Raw genomic sequence first — 17,527 nt, 5'->3', positions numbered from 1 at the left:
CTTTTCGGACACCTGCATGGGGATGGAGGATCCAAGATGTTCAGCGTGTTTCCTGGGTACTTGTTGCGAGTATCTAAAGTTGGCTCTACAAGTGATCCACATAGGTTCTTTGGCACTTGTGTAGCAAATCGCGTTGCAATTGTATGTCTTCTAAGGTTTCTATGCTGCCTTAGATCTACTTGCTCACGGAAAGCGTTCATTCATCATCTTCGTCACTCTCCTCTTCGGATCCGGACTCGTCATCCTCGTCATCATCATCTTCATCGTCATCGTCATCCTCATCTTCCTCCTCAGCACCAAGCTTGAAACCATAGTCATCCTCGAATTCCTTCAGGGGTTGGACAGTGGGCGTGAAGCCGACAGACTCGAAGCCTGATTTGATGGGCTGGTATAAATGTTAGTAATATGAATCATACCACAGGAGAAACAAAGCTTACTTCTTCAAGAACAGTACCACAAGTAACCACCAGGTTAGCCTTCTTGGGATCAAACAGCGGCAGGATGATATCGCGAAGAGCATCCTTGACCTCGTCGACGCTGATATCGCGAACCTTCTTGAGCATTTTCTCCTTGTAGTCAAGGGGCAGGTTGCGCACGACCTGGCGGATGAAACTGCCCTGAGCGGCGCTGGCAGCAGTCATTTGCTCGTTGGCGAAGCTGACGACAATGCTGCTGATGGCACCTTCCAGCATCAACGGATCAAAGGGTGTCGCACCAGACAGGTGGTCTTCAACAATCTGCTTGCTGGACTCGAAGGCCTTGTGTGCGTTGGGGGAGCGGTACACATCGAAGTTGACAAAGCCCGTGTCGATGTTGTGAGCGAAGTTGGTGCCGTAGGCCAGGCCCTTGCCGCGGACTGCGACCCAAAGGGGACCCTCGACAGCGTTCATGTAGGCGGTGGCAACCAACAGAGAAGGCAGCTTGGGGTGATCATAGGAATCAAGGCCGCGGGCGGTAGCGTAGGCGAACGATGAGTCGACGGTGGGCATGGGTACAATGAAGGACTTGCCACCAAGTGTCTTTCCAGCATCGCTCAGCAATTCGCGGCGGTTGGTGATGGGCTTGAGCTCAGTGCTGGTTCCTAGGCGCTCGGCAAATGGTTTCCAAGCAGAGACGGGGTTGGTGAGCTTCTCTAGATCTGCAATGACGACAACGCGGACGTTCTCAGGCTGGAACAGAGACTTGCGGATCTCCTCCATACGGCTGACGATTTCCTCGGGCTTATCGGCAAGCAGCTTCTTAACGCGCTTAAGGTAGCGCGCCTTGACCAAGGTGGACCGCGCGCGGGTGATAGATTCCTCAGCATAATGAACCATCACATGCACCGCAGCGAGCATGTCGTCACCACTGCGCTTGGAGTCGGGCACGTCGGCGAGAAGCCGGGAAGTAATAGCCCGCAGTCTCTCAACGTCAAAGATGGTGTTCCAGGACAACTCCTGGACCCAGGCGATGGCGGTTTCATACTTCTCAAGTTCGACCTGGAATGAAACGCGCAGCATCTCAGAGTTTCCAAGGGCCCGGGCGTTTTCCATCGAATAGCCGACAGTGTCCTTCTCCAGCTCGACAACCACCTGCTCGAAGTCGATTGTCTGGCCATCACGTTGAAGAGGGATGTTGAAGAAAGCCTCGGTGAAGATGGAGAGCAATGGGCGCAGTTGGATAGGGACGGACTGTGCGGAAAGAAGAACGGAGAGCTGCACGAAGCTGCTGGGAATATGTTCAAAGTGCATGTAAAGGGGGAGACCCGCCTTGTTGGCATCAATATCGATGACCTTCTGAAGAGCGTTGTCAGGACGGCCAGCCTTCAGGGCAGCACCTGACCGTGCGGTGACAGTATCCATGAAGTGGATAGACTCAGTGGAAGGGATTTCAAAGTCGGCCAGCATTTTCGTTGGGATTTCCTTGTCGTTCTCTGCCTTTGCCTTCTCGAGCTTGTCTGCAAGCTCCTGGAGTCCTTTCTCGCCAAGGCGCTCTTTCTGAGCAGCGACTCGTGCCTCTTCATCATTCTTGAATTTGTCAGACAATTTCTGAGATGGAACACCCAAGACGGTAACGTGGTTCGCGTCCGAAATCCACTTCTTGATGAACCCACGCCATTCATCTTGCGACCACGTCTCGAGCACATCATATTCTTTCAATGATGCAACATCCCGCATGGTCGAACCATCTCGCTTTCCGAACAAGAAGTCGGTAATAACGTACTCGGCGAAAGACGACGCAGAGCTCTCCGTGGCAAACTTCCAGGTTCGGCGCTGGCGGTCAATGCATTCCTTTAAGTATTTCATGTCGAGGTCCTTGTCCATTGCCTCTTTGAGAATTTCGAAGAATCGCTTCTCTACCTGTTCGAGCTTTTCGGTCTCAACGCTGGTCATGGTGAAGCGGATTTCAATGCTGGGGTGCTCCTCTGTTGCGTAGTAAACCGCACTGGCAAGCTGCTCTTTCTCAACGATTGCGTTTTCCAGCAGAGAGGCAGATGATCCAGCCAGGTAGAGAAGGACGACATTAAGAGCACCAGATTGGACTGAATCATTACAATCTGGTCCCAAGAATCGAATTTCAATTTCACCAAATGACTCGTCCTCTTCGGGAAATTCGACCCTTTGGATGACAGACTTCTCCAAAGCTGGGGTCTGCTTGGAATCCACCCAGGGTCTCGTGAAAGGAGCAGTCGGACTCGGGATCACGTCCAAGATGGTATCTTCAAATTTATCCAAAATATCCAGCATGTTTTTCTGGTCCACTTCACCAGTGATAACCAAGCAAAGGTTTTTAGGTTGGTACATTTCACGATGAAACTCTCGAATTCGCTCTGCACTCAAAACACGGAGCTGCTCCATCATACCACCGGTTTCATACCGGAATCCAATACCGGGTGGATATGTCAATCGTTTGGCCGCTAGGTCAATCAACTCGGCTGCGTTGTTCTGAACACCTTGCATCTCGGAGTAAACTACACCAGCGTCATTTCCGGTTCCATCGACGTGGTGCACTTCAGTGTAGCAGCCCTCGTCGGTCAGGGTCGGAGCAATGACGTGCTCCAGGTAAACAGGCAGGATCCGTGCAAAGCCCTCCCAGCCTGCGGTGTCGAGAGTATACGCTGTATGATCAGTGGCCGTCCAGGCATTGGTACTGGAGTATACACGGGTCGCTAGTTTATCCAGGAAACCCTTATAGCGGTAGTTGCGGGATCCCATAAAACAGAGATGTTCCAGAGTGTGAGGGGCGCCCGAGTCATCGTGGATCTCGGTAGCAAGCACAAAGTAACCGTTCACTTTGGGGCCTTTCTGGTCGATAACGACAACTCTCATGCCAGTTCGTTGCGACTCATATTCTGCGAATTCGCTCGGCGAGTAGTCAGGTTTGAACTGCTGCAGCAATTTGAAGTGAGACATGTTGATCAATGGGGCTAGCCCAGTGCAAGTATGTCTTCGAAAACTTGTCAATCTAGCTTTACGTTAGCAAGGTCTTATCGACGTATGTAAATTATGAATCCCTGAAGCGGCGGTGACTATTGTCCCACTACAGCCCATGACCATCACCCCCATCGCGGGGTGTTTGTGGGACGAAAGAGCTCCAGAGTAGCTATGACAAGGAGATTTAGGGGCCATATGCACTGAGGCCACAGCAAAAAAAGGATTTTATGGAAGTAAGGCAAGAAGCCAAGAGCACACTGGCCAGCGAGGTCCACGAACACGCATTCGAAGGGCCATCTAGCCGCGGGATGTGTAACATGGGCGGGGCAGACAGAATTTGAAGAATTGAAGTCATGTCAAAGGATTCAGGAAAGAACTTACAGGGATCGAGTAGTTTGCGCCCGACTCAATCCACGCAGGCACGACCAAGACACGGTGGGTTTGAAGCTTGGTTTTTGAGTGCTGGAGGGAAGTTTGGGTCCCGTTCCTTACAAAGCGACGGGCTGTCTGGTGTATATATACCAGGGTTATTTTATTGGCAGCCGGTCATTACTGACGAATCAGCTCGTAGTTTTTTGATTATTATGGAGATTCTGTGATGATCTTGGGAAAATTTGGGTCTGATTCTCTGCTTTTTCAGTCTTTTAGTCTTTTGGTTCTCTTCTCCAACGCAGAGATGCAGCTAGCTACGTGGGGCGGTGACGCCCAAAGTCACGCGGTTGTTGACAGCTCGCCGCTTCTCTTGATTTGACCTTAGCAAGTACGAAAGCACAAACCATTTTTGTGTTCCGCCAATCCTTTCGATTGTCCATTATGCCGCAAGCCTCCGAGGGTGAAATATGCCAGGCGGTCCTAGGATTCGTCACTGAAGGCGCCTACCCCGAGGAGAAGGTGGTGGCCGCCGAATTCCCGGCCGCAGCTCTGGCGAAAGAGTTGGAGCTCATCTCACAAGCCCGAGAGCAAGTAGAGGTGAGTGACGGTACACGCGTCTTATCATGGAATGTACTAACAAGCTCCAACTCAATAGAACGAGATCAGCTCCCTCAGCCGTGAGAACACCTTCGATGCCGACGATTGGATCATCCAAGCGAAGCAGTTGCACGCGGATATCGAGCGCTCGAGAGTCACCGCGCGGGAAATTGTCTCCCAACATGAACAGACTAGTCCGCTCCGAGAAAAAGTTGAGGATGCCAGCGCGAAAGTGGCTTTGATTGAGACCGAAATCGCCTTTAACCAGACCGTTGCAGAAACACTGGAGGAGGTGCAGCGACTATGCCAGCAGCTGGAGTCTGGACATTCAACTTTGGCGACTGGCAACATTACTGCCGCCATTGAACAGCTGGAGTCAACCAAGACAGCTATCGAAGCAGACAGTCCATTTTCAAACACCAATGTGATGGGTATACTTTCTGGCGAGGTAACACGATTCCGGGAGGAGATTGAGGAAGCACTGCGACGGCGCTGGAGCAACCAAGTCAAGATTGATCGTGGAAAGGGCGAGTTCCGCATCGCCGACGGCACGGATTCCTTGGATGAGACCATTGCATCGCTCTCACAACTGGGCATTTTCTCATCCGTGAACGAGAAATTCCTGAATGACCTTACCACGGCAGTCATCGACCCGATCTTGCTGCCTCGTGCAGACGGTAGTAGTCGTGCTATCGAAGTGACAGAAACAGGTATCCGCATCGAGTCTGCGTTTTCCAGGACAACTGTCGCAGACACACTCAGTCGCATTACGGATATTCTTAACTACCTAAGGCAAAAGCTTCCATCTTCAATGTTAGTTACCCTTCCACAATCCTTGATCCCCGCTGTCGCTTCGAAGGCGATAGCAGGATGGCTGTCCTCAGCAATCCCAACCACCCTGGATGGCTTGGAGGAATTTGAAAACACATTGGATTGTGTTCTGCATTTCACCAAAACAATCCAGTCCTGGGAGTGGAGTGGCCAGGAAGAACTAGTCTCCTGGGTAACTCAAGCGCCTCGGTTGTGGTTGACCCGGCGCCGGGTTGATTCGCTTGATAGCGTGCGAAAAGCAATTGCTGCGAGCAAGGGTACAACCAAGCAAGTTGAGAGAATCGAAAAGGAGAAGGTTTCTCAGGCTGATGAGGCTCTTCTGGAGAATGCCACAATCGATGATTGGGATGCGGACTGGGATGACGAGAAGGAAGAAGTCCCCGCTGCCTCGTCGGCCGCCCAGCCCGAAGAGGACGAAGAAGATGTCAGTGCTTGGGGCCTTGACGAGGATGACAATGAAGTGCCAACCAAGCCAGATGTGCCTGACGCACCTGAAGAAGATGATGCCGATGATGCCTGGGGCTGGGGCGATGATGACGAAGAGGAGAAGGGCAACGAGAACAAGAAGCCTCCGGTTATCACAGAAAAGAAGCCCACAGGCGGACAAAAACCGGCCAAGTCTTCGTCTTCGAAGGAAGTCGTTCTTCGAGAAGTTTACACGGTCACCGATATTCCCGATTCTATTCTTGATATTGTGCTCCAGCAGATCTTCGATTCCAAAGATATTACCCAACCTCCGTGAGTTTTCAGTTCTCCCACTTCTTTCGGGTCCATTTAGCTAATCAATTCTAGGCATTCCAAATCTCGCGTGGCTTCATCTGGTGCTGGTCTACTTGCACTGCCTACGTTGATCTTGGCCATGTTCAAGGCCACTTCATCGGCCTTTTACTCATTGAAGCTTAATTCGGGGCAGATGTATCTTTACAATGATAGCCTGTACCTGGCTGGTCGTGTTCGAGAGCTTATAGAGGAGTATGAGCTTTCTAGGCTCAATCCCGACGTTGAAGCCCTGGAGAAATTTGGAAAACTAGCTTATAGCAAGGAGATGCAAACCCAAAGCACCATTGTTAGCGACCTCCTCGATGGTACTCAAGGTTTTGGACAATGCTCCGATCAGCCTTACAAATCAGAGTGTGAAAATGCCGTCAGTGCAACGGCTGATCGAATTCGTGATGTCTACAAGGAATGGCAACCCATCCTATCGCATTCCGCACTGCTCCAGTCTATTGGATCTCTCTTGTCGACGGTAATTGGTAAGATTATCATGGATGTTGAGGATCTCGGTGACATCTCTGAAGACCAGTCCAAACAACTGGTCTCGTTCTGCAATCAAGTGTCTAAATTGGAGGATCTTTTCATGCCTGAAACTGCAGCTGATTCAGAAGCGGTCCCTGTCACCGCTATCTATGTCCCGAATTGGCTTCGGTTCCAGTACCTGATCAACATTCTAGAGAGCTCATTGGCAGACATCAAGTTCTTGTGGGTAGAAGGCGAACTGGGTCTAGAATTCTCCATGGACGAGGTGATCGACTTGATTGTCGCACTGTTTGCAGAGTCTGACTATCGCCGACGGGCCATCGCAGATATTCGACGAGCACCTCGGGGATGAGCTTATAAAACGAAGTCAATGAAAGTTCCAAATACTACTGCATATGTATATTCATTATCTTTGGAAATCTGGGTGTGGTTCTTGTAAACACATGTAGAACTTATCTGATCTCCGCGCTTTGCGCTAATGTGCCGCACCGGCTACCGTAATTTTTTCTCACATTTCGCGGACTTGCTCAATTTGCGACAGCCACCAGATTTGAGTCCCCGACACCAATTCTGGACTAAATTTTGCCCATCATGAGTGACGAACAAACCCCATCCGTCGTCGAGGCTACGCAGAGACAGGTTCGTGTGCAGCTCATGAGCAAACAGGAGGATATTGCTCTGCCTGAGAACACTGGTCCCATTCTCGTTCCCACCGGTATGTATAGACTGCGCCATTCTTATCTAAAGACAGTTGAAATGGCTTTGAGAATACTCATGCTGTATTTCTTACAGGTCTGCGTCGTTATGCGCTGTCAACATTGGTGAACAACCTTCTGTCGAGCGAGAAGCCGATCCCGTTCGAGTTTTTGATCAACGGCACGTTCTTACGAACCTCCATTGATGAGTACCTGACTGCCAATGGCATCTCCTCCGAGACCACCCTTGAGATTGAATATGTCCGAGCTTTGATTCCCCCACTGCACATTGCGTCTTTCGAGCACGACGACTGGGTCAGTGCTACCGATGTGCTCTCTGAGGCCTCACCTGCTGCTTCCTGGGCTTCGGGCGCCAAGTTCTCTAAGGGCCAGGAGAGAATTTTGTCTGGAAGTTATGACGGTCTGCTCCGGATATGGAACATGTCATCTGAGATTATTGCGACCTCGATTGGCCCCACTGACGGAGGACACACTTCATCCATCAAGGCCGCCAAATTTGTCTCGCCAAACCAGATTGCCTCGGCCGGTCTCGACCGTACAGTTAGACTGTGGAAGTACACTGAAGATGCCAGCGATTTCACTGGCAAGATCACTCCACAGCTGGAGCTATACGGACACAAGTCCGGCATTGAGTCATTGGCTGTGCACGCCTCGTCCAACCGTCTTCTGACTGGTTCCTCCGATAACAATGTTGGTTTCTGGTCCACAAAGAAGGCCGATGCCCCCGCCGCCCCCGAAAGCTTGCTCCCGTCCAGCAGTGCCCGTAATGTCAAGCGCCGCAAGCTCAATGCGACCATCTCCGTCAGCACACCGCAGCGCGGACCTTTGGCTCTTATGTCAGGACACACAGGAACCGTCTCTGCCGCCATCTTCGACGGAAAGGATTCTACCGTTGGATACTCCGCTTCTTGGGATCACTCCCTTCGCACCTGGGATTTGGTTACTGCTGCTTTGGTCGATACCCGCACCACCTCCCACTCGCTTCTCTCCCTCGAGCACCTCCCCGAGCACAACTTGCTCGCTGCTGGAACTGCTGCCCGCCACATTACTCTTATTGATCCTCGTGCTTCTGCCACCACTGTCGCGGCCATGACTCTTCGCGGCCATACTAATGCTGTCGTGAGCTTGGCTCGCGACCCGCACAGCGCATACGGTCTCATCAGTGGTAGCCACGACGGCACGTGTCGAATCTGGGATATCCGGTCGACCAAGACCGATAAGGATGGTGTTGTTGGTGAGAGCGTTTACTCGATCACTCGCAAGAGCCTTGAGGAGGAGGGCAAGGCGGAGAGCAAGCGTGTCGGTGGTGAAGGTGTCAAGGTGTTCAGTGTCTGCTGGGACCCTACGGTAGGCATCGTCAGTGCGGGTGAGGATAAGCGTATCCAGATCAACCGCGGCGAGGGTGTTCTGTCCTCCCAGTAGATTGCACATATGGGTTTGGCGTTTTAGATGTGGTTATATCTGTTCAAAAGTTCTGTTCTAGTTTTGTTTTATCTAAGATTTCTAGCCATGTTCCTTCCACTCTATGAAAGTGGATAGGTAGATATCGAGTTCATCACAAAACTTTATTTACTAGGTTTCTTTTTCGTTACAGAAATGAGTAGGAGACTACATTGCAACTCACATCTAATCTATAATACACTGATACAGGTGGAAAGTATTCACAAATATGCTAGCGCCAGTATCAGAACCAAACGCCAATCCTATGCCTGTCGCAAGAAACGCGATCTTCCTTCCCATTAATTCAATATACAGGGGCGTGTCCGGGGCTCATGGGCCATGCTCCGCGGGGTCTCTGAGGATACCGGAGTACGCCCATGAGTGGTGCCAGGGGGTTGTTGGAGGTCATGCAAGGGGGCCATCCACTTTAAAGACGACGCTCCATGCGGTTCAGTCGAACAGGGGTTTTAATCTATGATTATTCTGTCAGCCCATATGCTTCATATGCCAATTGATGATCCCCAACTCCGCAGACAACCGAAAATCATAAAGAAAAGCCCTACCTGCGTGCGCGTTCGCTGTCCTCGCACAGGTAGGCCCAGCGCATGGCGACGACCACGGTAAGTTCCCGTCTCCTTCAAACGCTTAATATCATTTAGCACCTCTCGGCGCAAGTCATTCTCGATTTTCATATCCGATAGCACGGCGGTTAAATCGAGGACTTGCTTATTGGCTAGCTCGCCGACACGGCAGGTTGGGTGGATGTTAAAGCGAGCGAGAAGGCGAGACGAGGTATTGTCTCCAATTCCGAAGAAAGAGCCCAGGCATTTCTGTTGGTCATGTTAGTTCTAGGTTCGGCTGTGCGGTGCGGTGCAGGTTAGTTACCTTTAATAGATTCCGCTCGGGGAAATTGACGCCCAGGATGAAAACCTATAGGGTGCCTGTTAGTTTAAAGTTGAGAGCTTCTATGGCAAGAGGTGGCTTTACCATTTTGACGGAACTAAGTGGCTGTCAATGGATACACTTGCTGTAACTGCTTTGCGACTCCGGAGTAGGTTAGATAGGATGGCAATAATGTTTATCCGACGTGGGATGTAGGATTCGTCTGCAAAGTAATACAAGTAAGACAATAGGGGTACATATCAAGGAGGTATCAGTGATTGGTATTTAGACTTGGACTAATTCAGATAACGACGATGTATAGATCTGCACGTGCCCTAATAAAGAATTAGTTGGATATAGATATAAGCTGTACAATAGTTACTTTATGTATGTAGATGTAAGCAGCCAGTCAGCATGCAACTCTCTCATCTTAGTCAGAAAGTCCAGACCGAGTCACCAACTGGCAAGTGAAAATCCGTAAGAAAATTTAAAATTTCTAATTAGGACGTCGTTACTGTATTATGACCAAACATGACTTCATAATCGTGCGGCGCTGTCTTGTAATTCAGTCTCAGGTGACAATACCGAACATCAGTACCTAAAAAGTACCTGAGCCCACAGGCCAATTAAGGTGGGAAGACCCGGTACCCTGGAAGTAGATGATTTGCCTCCTTCCCACAGACGCAAAACCTGCCCTCACTTTCTTCTCTTCTAATCCATCCATCATCCCTTTTTCTTCACTCCACTCATCCCCCTCTTTTTTTTCATTTCTTGGTGCTGTTAAAGTTCTTAGAAGTGGGAGATTTGCATTTTTTTTGTCTTTCTCTCTCTGTGTGTCTAATTCTCAGTCGTTTACACGATCTTTTTTTTTCTTCCTATCAAGTGGGAAGGCAAAAAATAAAAAGCTGAGAGCAACAGTTCTATCTTCTACACCTCTATCTCTCTCTAAAGGTACAATATCTCTTTCAACTTTTGTTTTCCCGCAATATCGAAGCGAAAATTCTTTTCGTGAAGCTAAAGAAAAAGCTTTGCGCATACCTCTGCGAATTCTACACTGCTCCATATACCGAGAGAAAAAAAAAATCGCCGTTTACTGACTCGAAATCGCTTCTTGCCTTATAGACTACTTTAAAAAACCGCAAACATGGCCGACGGTCTCCAGATGGGAAACCTTTCCATTAACGATTCTCAGCACGCACCCCAGGGGCCCAGCAACCCCCCTGGCCGCGCTGCCTACATCCCTCCCCACCTGCGCTCGCGAGGCGGTAACGCTCCTGCGGCTGACGCCGGTGCTGCCCCCGGCCCTGGCTTCGGTGGCCCTCGGTATGGACTCCCAAACTATATACAATTCCCCATTCCTCACTCTAACACAAGTTGCTTTTCTAGCAATGGTCCCCGTGGTGGTAACTGGGCTAACGCCAACGCTCCTGATTTCAGCCCTCGCGGTCCCGCAAACGGTAATCGCAACTGCATCCCCCAAGGAGAAATCCGATCTTTCAAATCCCATGCTTACGAATACTCAGGACAAGGCTACAGCGGCGGTGGCGGTAACTACAGCGGCGGTGGCGGCAGCGCTCCCCGTGGTTCGGGAGATGGTCAATGGCGCGATGGCAAGCACATCCCCGGCCCTGCCAATGCCCGTGTTGAGCGCGAGCTTTTCGGTGTTCCCAACGACCCCTCCAAGCAGCAAACTGGAATCAACTTCGCCAACTACGACGATATCCCCGTTGAGGCCTCGGGTAACGATGTGCCTGAGCCCGTCAACACCTTCACCAACCCCCCTCTTGACGACCACCTTATCTCTAACATCAAGCTGGCTAGCTATGTCACCCCTACCCCTGTGCAGAAGTACTCTGTGCCCATTGTCATGAACGGCCGTGATTTGATGGCCTGTGCTCAAACCGGTTCCGGAAAGACTGGTGGTTTCTTGTTCCCCATCCTTTCCCAGGCCTTCCAGAACGGTCCCTCCGCCGTCCCTGCTCAGGCTTCTGGCCAGTTCAGCTACGGCCGCCAGCGCAAGGCCTACCCCACATCCCTCATCCTTGCTCCTACCCGTGAGTTGGTCTCTCAGATCTTCGATGAGGCCCGCAAGTTCGCCTACCGTTCGTGGGTCCGCCCTTGTGTTGTGTACGGTGGTGCCGACATTGGCTCCCAGCTGCGCCAGATCGAGCGCGGCTGCGATCTTCTCGTTGCCACTCCCGGTCGTTTGGTCGACTTGATCGAGCGTGGCCGTATCTCCCTCATCAACATCAAGTACCTTGTTCTTGACGAGGCTGATCGCATGTTGGACATGGGTTTCGAGCCCCAAATTCGCCGTATCGTTGAGGGTGAGGACATGCCCCGCGTTGAGGACCGCCAGACTCTCATGTTCTCGGCCACCTTCCCCCGTGACATCCAGATGCTTGCTCGTGACTTCTTGAAGGACTACATTTTCCTCTCTGTTGGCCGTGTCGGTTCCACCTCTGAGAACATCACCCAGAAGGTTGAGTACGTCGAGGACGCTGACAAGCGCTCCGTCCTGCTTGATATCCTCCACACCCATGGTACCAGCGGTCTTACCCTGATCTTCGTCGAGACCAAGCGCATGGCCGACTCTCTCTCCGACTTCCTTATCAACCAGCGTTTCCCTGCCACTGCCATTCACGGTGACCGCACCCAGCGCGAGCGCGAGCGTGCCCTGGAGATGTTCCGTAACGCTCGCTGCCCCATCCTGGTCGCTACTGCCGTTGCTGCTCGTGGTCTCGATATCCCCAACGTTACCCACGTCATCAACTACGATCTTCCCACCGACATTGACGACTACGTCCACCGTATTGGTCGTACCGGTCGTGCCGGTAACACCGGTATCGCCACCGCTTTCTTCAACCGTGGCAACCGTGGTGTCGTCCGTGACCTGCTCGATCTCTTGAAGGAGGCTCACCAGGAGGTTCCTGCATTCCTGGAGAGCATTGCCCGTGAGGGTTCTGGCTTCGGCGGCCGTGGTGGCCGTGGTGGTGGCCGTGGACGCGGCTCTTCCAACGCTACCCGTGACGTGCGTCGCTTCGGCGGTGGCATGGCCGGTGCTGGTCCTTCTGCCAACTTCAGCAGTGCCTACGGCGGCGGCGGTTCCTCCTACGGTGGCAGCAGCGGCTACGGTGGTGGTGCCCCCTCCTACGGCGGCGGTGGTGGTAGCTACGGCGGCGGTGCCTACGGTGGTGGTGGTGGCGGCGGTAGCTACGGCAACCCCTCCGGCCCTACCGGCCCCTCTTCCTGGTGGTAAACCTGTCGTGGTCTGATGACGAGGCCGTCGGGTCTGATTGATCCCCAGTTTCCTTATCTCTTTATTGTCTCTCGTTGACGGGTACGATCAGAACGAACCCTGGGTTCTTTTTTTCTTAGCTGTTTCTCAGGGACGGCTTTGTCATGACTGCGACGACTCTCCTATGCGTGGCTTTAGATTTTTTGATGCCGATTCTTACCTATTATTTTGCCTGTTCATTTTGTCCATTTTTCGCTTTTGCGCCTGCTACGTTTTACGGTTTTATTATTTGTCCTGTATCTTTTATCTGCTTCCCATTTCTTCTGGGCTCTCACTCTGGCCTTGTTTAGACATGGGGCGTTCGAGCAGTCCTGATCTCCGATCTCCTTTGTTGCTCTGAGTTTGACCTTTGTTTGGAGCAACCGGTGGTCAGCATTGCATGAACCTGATAGAATGCGTTGTCTTTTTCTTGTCCGCTCTCATCAGATACCCCTTATGTTCGAACGTTCCCAATCGTGGGGACTACGTTCGAATGACGCGTTCGCGCCGAGCGAAGAGTTACCTTCTTCATCTCTTCGAAAAAGTGCTTTTTCCTATATCTGCATCACCTCGGCGCTGTTATGGCTGCATTTTCGGAATGTGCAGCATAGACGTCTTGACAGCGTCGGTATCTTATGGCGGACAGTTCTTTGCGTATCTTTTTGCTCCTTCCGCGTCTTCCTCTGCGGTCACTTTCGTCTTTTCCAATACTCAGAACCCGCGTTTCTCTGTCCGGGCTAATGGAATGGTTGTACACTCAGACGGCTGGTTATTTGTGTTGTATCGGTGTACGTGCCAGGTGGGTTTCGCATGGGGATTCTTTGCATTCTGTATGGCGTTCTGACCTGCCACTGTGCATGTCCTCTGGGTTCCGTGGAGGCTGATTTCCAAAACAAAATTTCTTGTTTTCCTTTCTTGTCATTTTTCTCGGATCCGGGGATGGGACGCTGTCGGCGCTGGATGAATGGTTCTCGCATGGTTTCAAGTGACGAAAAGCAGAGGGGCCTTAGATCTCGATACCGCGAGAAGGAAAGCCCTCTTAGTTCAATGCTATTTGAAAAGTATTTCGATGTTCAATGTTTGTAGTCTCTAGACTTTGTATTGTACTATCGTAGAGTAGACTTCTATATTGGGTGCATATCGGTGTTCCCGGACTCTAATTATCTCCTAAATAGAGTCCAGGAGACGGAACTGAAAATGGGCAATAAGTTGAGTATATCGTCTTCAAATATAAAAAAATTTGATGCTATGATCATATGGAAATCTCGGCACGGCGTGTAATCCGTACACGGCCATGTTACGCGGATCCTGGATGCGGGTAGTTATCACACTTCACTAGATACTTCATTCGTCCCTTCCCGTTTCTTTCCTCCTGTCCACACCTTCTTTACGCTCTTTCCTTTGTCTTCCCTTTCTTCAATCCTATCTGTGTTTCCACCCCCGGATTAATTTCTTCTCTACTCCGCATCTTCTTTAATCTACTCGCGCCTCCTAGGGGGGCCGACTTTATCACAGGACCCTCGATCCTTCGCACCTAGGACAGTTCGCACAAGGCGCCATCCTTGATCGCAATCATCGTCCCAAGATGGCCGACGTCGAAACCCCCACAATGGATGAATCCCTCGCGCCGTCCGAAACGGCGGACGACCAGTCCCATGGTATAACGGCCAGCGCAACGGTCGGCACAAGACGCCAGGCGAATGGCACGATCGGCTCCGTGTACTCGGGCAATAAGATCCGACATCTGAAGAAAGAAGATGGTATCCCACTGTGGCGCAAAGACATCCAATACCAGTTCCTCAAGCTCGTCTTCGAAGATAAGACACCCGTGTTCACGCGGTACCCCGACGGCGAGAAGAACCTGGACTTTGCCGACATCTACATCGACGCCATGGCGAGGAGCAGCAAGACGAGCAAAATCCTCAAGGATAAGCTGCAGAATGATAAGCCGGCAGCCATTAGTATGGCGATGGTCTGTTTGTTGGTCAATTTTGGTCGCATGAACACCACCCTCAACTGTAAGCTCTCCTTATGGAACATTGCAGCTTGGTCGCAAAACTGATGGTTCCATCTCCCTGTTTCTAGTCTTCCCCGAAATGCGTGCTCAGCTACGAACGTACCACTCCATTCCTTCGCTGCAGGCTCATCAGGACACCAACGCTTATAAACAGCTGCAGGACGCTCCGCGCCTGAAGTCCATCCTGAAGGGCGCCTCGGAGGATGTCGATCAACCGAATACTTTGGAAAAGATCAAGCGCATGGCTGTCCCCCGAACGAACCCTGTGAACCTCATCTTCGTTTTGGCACAGTATGCACCCAGGGTGTCCGAGACGCATTTCTTCCCTCCACGTGACTTCTTCGATTTGGTGATGCGGTCCACATTGAGCAGTAAAAGCCGAGCCAAAGCATTCTTGTGGCTGATGTGGTGGTACTTGGAGAGTGATTTCAGCCGTGAGGCTGCTTTGAACAATCCGTTTGGTCCCGGGCTGGAAGGCGAAGGAGCTGAGGGCTTGCCTTTGAAAGTGCCCGTATTCGACAGTTTGACGGAAGAGCAGGCCAACGAGGAGAACGTCGATACACCGGAGGAGTTGGAATATGGAGAGACGAAGAGACTAGAGCGCAAACGTGAGTATTTTTTATCTTTCCCGGTTTACTCAGGTATACTGACAGCGTTCAAAGGCATTCTTGAAGAAGATGAGCCTCTTCCCAGGGTTGTGAAACGCCCAAAGAAAGGTATGTTACTTTGGTCACCCTTGTGCTACATTCATTCGTGGAGTTCTAATCATTTGTGACATCCACACTACAGAGTACGGTTTCGACGAAGAATCTTTTGCGGGAGACTACTCTGGCTTGGGAGGTCGTAATTCAGCCATGTCTACACCCCTTCATCCATCTGCTAAGCGAAGCTTGGATGACGACGAAGAAGAATTAACCCCCGGGTCATCTCGACCACGCACCAAGCAAGTGAAACGAGAAACGGCCGTTAACCAAGCTTTGGGTCATCAACGCCTTATTTTGAAAACAAGGATGGAACATACACCCAATGCTTCCCCTGCTCCTTCTGGCTCTGGACTCATGGACCGCTTCATTCCCGAGCCCTTGCTAACACAGTCCACCAGCCGTCGACCGCGTCCATTGACGCAGCATCAAATTGCTGTGGAGCAAAATCGTCGACAGCGGATTGAATATTTGCTTGCCAAACGGCGAAGCAATGCATATCGTGTGCTGAGTGCCAAGCGCAACAGCGAAATTCCATTTGCTCGATATGGCCGTCTTCTCCAGAGCTTACCGGAAGGTTACGACACAGAGGATGAAGAGGGGTCGTGGGGCAAGGGGGGTCTGCTGCCGAATCCCCAGGCCGAGGATGACTATGGCGAGTGCGCAAATTTCTTCCTCTCTGTCGTTCGCAAGGCCACTCGACGTCTTGATCGATGGGATTATGAGGACGCCAACGGACCAAAGAAAGACCGTCAAAAGGAGCGTGAGGACCGACAGCGGACTAAGGCCGCTCTTGAGGCTGATCTCCGGGCCGCCAGCAATCGGTCTCGTCCCCGTCCTTCCCGCGGTGGTGCCGCCGCGAAACGCAAGTCCACTGGTCCCACATCTACCCCCGGCACCGCTAAAAAGCCTGCTGCACGCCCCAAGGGTGTTGGCAGTGGCCTTGCCGGCGAGTATGTTGGTGGTGACGAGGAGGTTGATGGAGAACTAGACGACCTCGACCGGGAGCTGCTGGGAGAAGGCTCTGGCGAGGAGGATGGACCGCAACGAATCGGCTCTCCCGCTGACGGAGATTCCTCGGATGACTCCGGGGATGACGATGATGCGGTTGATGGCGATGAGATCTCATCTGCTTATGACGGCCCCAATGGCTATGCACGACACCACAGTTCGTCCCCCGTTCCGGGAACTGGCGAACCACGTGGGGATGCCATGGAAGATTAAGGGGATTTGGATATTAAATTCATCTGTGTTATGACTTTCTCGTGTTTTCAATGTTTTGGGATTTACTTCGGGGTCAACTGTGATTATTCTGGTTAATATAGGGCTTGTTTTTGTGCTGTACTTGATCCCCTGCACTGTACACTTGGGCCAGAGAGCCCCAATACATCAAAAGGATTGTTACTCATTAAACCTTCTGGTTGTCCGCACATTTCTATCCATGGGTGGTTCTGAGCATATATATATTAGGCGTTCACTATACATCCATCCTAATCTTGAAACTCCTTTATCCTTTCCAATCGACCTTTCCTTCTCAATACGCCGCGTCACTATATGGTGATAATGGCAAGAAGAGCCGAACCACTTGGGCTGTTCTATTTCATGCAAAGTCGTTTGCATAAGCTCTGGGTCCTGCAACAGTCGACACGTGGTTGTGGCACATCTATATCATCTTGTCTTTAGAAAAAAATAGCAGATGTTACAGGACTTGAAAACGGCTACGAGCCCAGCGATTTATTCTTTGAGTGTCTCACACAAAAGTCGGAACTTGTATTTCCAAGCCGACAGCTGGACATTGCCACAAACTCTTGCTCAGTCAGCCACTATCAAATTGCTAGGACTTCAAGTCTGTAAGATGAAGCGATGGGAGAAAGAAGCTACAACTGCTATAATTAGGAGGCTTTCTCGGTGATTTACGTTTTCACGCAACAATACAAAGCCGCATTCCTTCAACCACCACGGACTTCGTATATTGTTTGCTATATCGGATCGTACTCACTACCCTCGACGACAATGTCACTGAT

At 51.2% G+C, this 17,527-nt stretch overlaps 6 protein-coding genes across 6 annotated transcripts; 4 read left to right on the top strand and 2 right to left on the bottom strand.

Annotated features, from left to right (window-relative positions):
• Positions 1-196: 196 nt before the first annotated feature.
• On the bottom strand, positions 197-3,392 carry N7484_008507 (putative zinc metalloprotease; the record flags this gene model as incomplete). Its single annotated transcript, XM_057118894.1, has 2 exons — positions 197-385; positions 438-3,392. The coding sequence occupies 2 exons, from the start codon at positions 3,390-3,392 to the stop codon at positions 197-199; spliced, it is 3,144 nt and encodes a 1,047-aa protein (XP_056968449.1).
• An 834-nt stretch (positions 3,393-4,226) lies between these two features.
• Positions 4,227-6,822, top strand: N7484_008506 (uncharacterized protein; the record flags this gene model as incomplete). The annotated part of the gene is made up of 3 exons (XM_057118893.1): positions 4,227-4,382; positions 4,441-5,951; positions 6,006-6,822. The coding sequence occupies 3 exons, from the start codon at positions 4,227-4,229 to the stop codon at positions 6,820-6,822; spliced, it is 2,484 nt and encodes an 827-aa protein (XP_056968448.1).
• A 239-nt stretch (positions 6,823-7,061) lies between these two features.
• Positions 7,062-8,608, top strand: N7484_008505 (WD repeat WDR12/YTM1 family ribosome biogenesis protein; the record flags this gene model as incomplete). Its single annotated transcript, XM_057118892.1, has 2 exons — positions 7,062-7,185; positions 7,263-8,608. 2 exons carry the CDS (start codon positions 7,062-7,064, stop codon positions 8,606-8,608), a joined length of 1,470 nt encoding a protein of 489 aa, XP_056968447.1.
• Positions 8,609-9,053: 445 nt separating this feature from the next.
• Positions 9,054-9,556, bottom strand: N7484_008504 (mitochondrial 37S ribosomal protein uS13m; the record flags this gene model as incomplete). Its single annotated transcript, XM_057118891.1, has 3 exons — positions 9,054-9,098; positions 9,190-9,456; positions 9,512-9,556. Coding segments are annotated over 3 exons (357 nt in total), but the record flags the coding sequence as incomplete, so codon positions are not given.
• A 1,096-nt stretch (positions 9,557-10,652) lies between these two features.
• On the top strand, positions 10,653-12,767 carry N7484_008503 (DEAD/DEAH box helicase; the record flags this gene model as incomplete). Its single annotated transcript, XM_057118890.1, has 2 exons — positions 10,653-10,831; positions 10,895-12,767. 2 exons carry the CDS (start codon positions 10,653-10,655, stop codon positions 12,765-12,767), a joined length of 2,052 nt encoding a protein of 683 aa, XP_056968445.1.
• Positions 12,768-14,370: 1,603 nt separating this feature from the next.
• On the top strand, positions 14,371-16,727 carry N7484_008502 (uncharacterized protein; the record flags this gene model as incomplete). The annotated part of the gene is made up of 4 exons (XM_057118889.1): positions 14,371-14,803; positions 14,871-15,410; positions 15,465-15,518; positions 15,592-16,727. The coding sequence occupies 4 exons, from the start codon at positions 14,371-14,373 to the stop codon at positions 16,725-16,727; spliced, it is 2,163 nt and encodes a 720-aa protein (XP_056968444.1).
• Positions 16,728-17,527: the final 800 nt, after the last annotated feature.

This window comes from Penicillium longicatenatum (assembly GCF_028827895.1).
Source record: "Penicillium longicatenatum strain IBT 33135 chromosome Unknown contig_6_segment0_segment0, whole genome shotgun sequence".
Taxonomy (NCBI): Eukaryota; Fungi; Ascomycota; class Eurotiomycetes; order Eurotiales; family Aspergillaceae; genus Penicillium; species Penicillium longicatenatum.
Note: the sequence above shows the minus strand (reverse complement) of the source record. Positions and strands in the feature narration are given on the sequence as shown.